This window comes from Papaver somniferum, chromosome 10 (assembly GCF_003573695.1).
Source record: "Papaver somniferum cultivar HN1 chromosome 10, ASM357369v1, whole genome shotgun sequence".
NCBI lineage: Eukaryota > Viridiplantae > Streptophyta > Magnoliopsida > Ranunculales > Papaveraceae > Papaver > Papaver somniferum.
Genome location: NC_039367.1, coordinates 116,236,283 through 116,240,612, shown reverse-complemented (window position 1 = coordinate 116,240,612; position 4,330 = coordinate 116,236,283). Strand labels below are relative to the sequence as shown.

Genomic DNA, 4,330 nt, shown 5'->3' with positions numbered 1-4,330 from the left:
CTTCAGACCAGTTTCTGTTTCAACCAAAGCTTTCCACTTCTTAAACACTTCATACACCTCGAACTTATTCTTCATGAAGTAAAGCCATACCTTCCTTGAGTGATCATCAATAAAGGTGACATAATACTGGAACTCGCTGTGATATGCAACATCAATTGGTCCCCATACATCCTTGTGAACCAAATCAAGTTTTGCACTTCTAAAGTCTCTTCCTCTTCTGCTGAAACTAACTCGTTTTTGCTTTCCAAGAACACAGTCTTCACAAAAACTCATATCAACAGACTTCATCTTAGGTAGATATCCTCCCGAACATAGAATCTTCATGTTCTTCTCACTCATGTGCCCTAATCTTCTATGCCATAAGTTAGTGTCTTCACCACTACTAGCCACTTCTAAAGTAGTTTCATCTGAAGTTCGGCATAGAGTACCGACTCTAACTCCACGAGCTAACACCATAGCCCCTTTCTTTACTTTCCAATTGTGTTTCGTTAACACAACTTCACAGTCATCATCACAAACTTGGCCCACAGACACCAAGTTATTCTTCAAATTTGGAACGTGTCGCACATCCTTCAATTTCCATGTCGAACCATTGACTTTCAAGATCACATCACCCAAACCGATGATGTCGCATGCTTTACCGTCACCCAAGAATACTTGGCCATAGTATCCTTATTTATAAGAGATCATAATACTCTTATCACCTGTCACATGGAAAGAAACTCTCGAGTCTATAATCCAAGACTCATCTTGCTTGTCCTCAGAGAGTAGTAGAAAACCTTCCGTAATCATCTTCTTGTTATCAACAAGGACCTTCACCAGTTCCGCAGCTGCAACTACGTTGACCTCTTCTTGATTACCTTTGTTTCCACCATTATTAGCACTTTTGTTTTCCGGAAAATCGCGCTTGAAGTGTCCTACTTTCTTACACGCCAACACTCAACAACACCTCTATTCCGGTACTGAGATATTACCCTTGACTTTCCTCTAGACTTCCATATAGATTTGTTGTTGTTGTTCCGATTTGAACTCCTGCCTCTATCTTCTTCATGCATACTTAAAGTCGAGCTTGAAGAACTAGAAACATAACCTTGTTCTATTCTTCTCTCCTCTTCAGCAATTAACCTTTGATGCACATCATCAAGCTTCAACTTCTCGCTCTCTGCAGAATTGCTTATGGTTGTCCTTGCAGTCTCCCAACTCTTTGGTAATGACGACAACAACCGTAAAGCTTGAAATTCATCATCAAAAGTAATACTAACTTTTGAAAGCTGAGAAATAATTGATTTAAACTTCCCAAGATGTGTTGAAATCGCTTCGCCTTCTTGCATATTCAGATTAAATAATTGTTCACACAACATAATCTTTCCCGAGGCTGATGACTTTTGATACAACTTTTCAAGTTTATCCATAAGATCCTTCGTACTAGTTTCCTCTTGTACGTTATTGTAGACTTCCTCCGTTATACATCTACGGATCATGGCTACACACTTGCGATCAAGAGTTTTCCATTCATCGTCTTTGCGTGCTCCCTTTTTCGCAACTCCTCCCAATGGATCAGCAATGTCTTTCTCATATAGGTAGTCTTCCATCTGACACTTCCAAAACGCAAAGTTCTTCCCATTAAAAACTTTAACCCTAGCTACCGTACTTTCGTTATTATCACCCATAAATCCCACTCAAATCGTACTACGATAAACCCTAAAGCTCTAACCCGAGCTCTGATACCAGTTGTTAGGATCTTCACGGACCGCCAGACCCTACTTCCGGGCCCGACCACATAGCACCGATACTGTCCCCACTTGAGCACCCGTTGTAGCAGGTGTGGGGTTTTAATCTAAAAGGCCTCAGTGCTATGTAAGGAGATGCCCAAGCTTACTAGGAACCACATGTACTTCCTCTTATTCCATGTGGGACTATCCTAGCTATACATATGTGGTGTTTATCGAGCCACATACTCCAACATAAAATACCCATATGAAGATAGTCTTGCCATATACAAATAATCATCCTCCTTCACAATACTTGTTCCTCCTTGTTGCCTTTGTTGATGATTCTTGTTTAGATAAATATATTTAAGAACGACGCCATCAGAACCAGAAAGATATAGATCACCAGTAGTGCTTAAACTTAGGAATATTAGCCTCCTCAGTGAACCCTCAAGTAGTGCATCTGATATTATAGATACACGTACACTTTCTGAACTTTGCGCATGTATTTCCACTGAACCACTGATTTCCTCAACTGATAATCTGCTTCCCTTAGAGACAAGATCAAACCCAGCTCTTAATTGTTGACCGCCAAGAACGGTGTGCGTAGGATAATCAAAACTTTGCCAAACGATTTGAGACTCTGAACCATAAAGTACAAAGTTTTCATTCTCGTGCATCATTGCAAATGCCACTGGTTCTTGTATGTTGGGTATTAGAGGCTCCTCTTTGTCATCTGGCTTCATCCTGAGCACAAACTTTCCTTCGTTGGTGATGAGAACTGAAGATGGTTTAGAATAGTAACGATTCGTTGACCAAACAAGGGTTGCAACTCGAGGCTTGAAAAAGCTTATACCAACTACAAATTCATCAGGACCATCTTGTGAAGAACATAGTTTGTAGAATCCAAAACCAACATTACAAGAAGAAGAAGGCCAATAACTAGAACAAATATCCCCAACAATAGAAATAGATGAACCTCTTCTTATAATGTTGCCGACCATAGAAGTGTTTGATGAATCTCTCATTTTGTTGATGACAGAAGTATGACTTGTTATGTTTCTGTCATTGAAAGATGAGGGTTCAACAACTAGTAATGGAAGTTGGAGAAGTAAGAAGGACATTGAGAGAATTGTTTGTTGGAACTTCATGTTTTTCATGGTGAAAGAAAAACAAGATAGGGAGTTGGAAATTTTGGAGTGTGCAAGTACCATGTAGAAGTTGTTAGTTATTGAAGACTAATTAATTATTTCCTAAAGTTAGCCATGGTTATTTAGGGAAGGGGTTTCCTAAACCGGTTAGAATTCTTGGTGTCCAAGTTTGTAACCTATATAAATAGGTAGTTAGGCCTTCTAGAATTTGTGCATTGTGTAGAAAACGATTAAGAGATCGGTGAGAGATTTCTTGTATAGCTTTTAGGGCTAAAGTTAGGGTTTCGTTGTGAGAGCATATTGGTGAGGAACAAGAGACAAGGTTATCGTCTCGGATAATTGTTTCGGTGTAACCAAGGGTTTGCTGAGATTCACACGATGTTGTAATCGTTTTTCTTCATAGTGGATTTGACTTGGTGCGGCTCAAAGTGGACATAAACAATATATACAAGTTGTATGTATTGGTCGAACCACTATAAATCTTGTGTCTTGTGAGTTGATTTATCTTTCTCGTATTATTATAGTTGCTTGTGTTTGGTTTACTTATTATTCATCATAATATCTCAAGATCCGTTATTCCGCGATTGTCAGTGATTCCTTAAGAAAATCCTGACAACTGGTATCAGAGCCTATGGTTGGGGCTACTGTCCGAACGGAGAATTGGTTGTGGATGTCACCCAGTACGGCGCAGGTGGAGTCAGACTCAAGGTGGAGCAGGAAAGGCCCAAGGTAGAGCTGGAGCTCAAGGTGGACTTAGTGTCGCACCCCATTAACTCAAGTGGAGCAGGGTTCTAGGTGGGAAAGGCTGTGCTCAAGGTGGAGTTAGTGCTAGCCTTCCCATTAACTCAAAGTGGAGTAGGGTTCCAGGGCGCGTAGTGACAATAATCATGTTCGATGGGTAGCATATTGATAGGGGTCATAAACACCTAGATTTATTATCTATTGATTATGCTTTCTTTGCTATTTTTCGTGTGAATTGTGTATTTTACGTTTGTTTTGATCTTTTAGGCGTTTTGGAGACATATGGAGCAAAATAAGAAGAAATCACTCAATTTGAGAGAAAAGGAAAAAATTGTCATTTCATGAGCGAACACTATCTGAAGCCCAGTCAAGGTTAAGGGGCAACTCTATTTGGAGGAGTACTAAACACAGACCAGATGAGAATAAGGGGGCTGTCAATAAGTGGGTCGTATCCAGCAGTGGGGTGTACCATCCAAACCCAAACCACCTAACCCTAAAACCGAGAGTTTATTCTCTCGTTCTTCATTTTCTCAATCATCAGTACACCTGAAAGGCGCAGCCATGGAGAGATCGAGAGTTGTGGGTGACTGTTGCCGTTGATACTCGAGAGATGAAAAGGGGATCTGTGTTGAATTGAGAACGAATAGAAGGTGGGTTCATGGTGATTGTCAAGGAATTGGAAGAATAAGTAATGTTGTTGCTAACAAGGGTTTGAGGAATTTGACAGAG

The 4,330-nt window shown here is 40.3% G+C and overlaps 1 protein-coding gene across 1 annotated transcript; it reads right to left on the bottom strand.

The window, feature by feature from the left end:
• Positions 1-1,942: 1,942 nt before the first annotated feature.
• Positions 1,943-2,860, bottom strand: LOC113316134 (G-type lectin S-receptor-like serine/threonine-protein kinase LECRK1). The gene has a single exon (XM_026564354.1). It carries the CDS (start codon positions 2,858-2,860, stop codon positions 1,943-1,945), a length of 918 nt encoding a protein of 305 aa, XP_026420139.1.
• Positions 2,861-4,330: the final 1,470 nt, after the last annotated feature.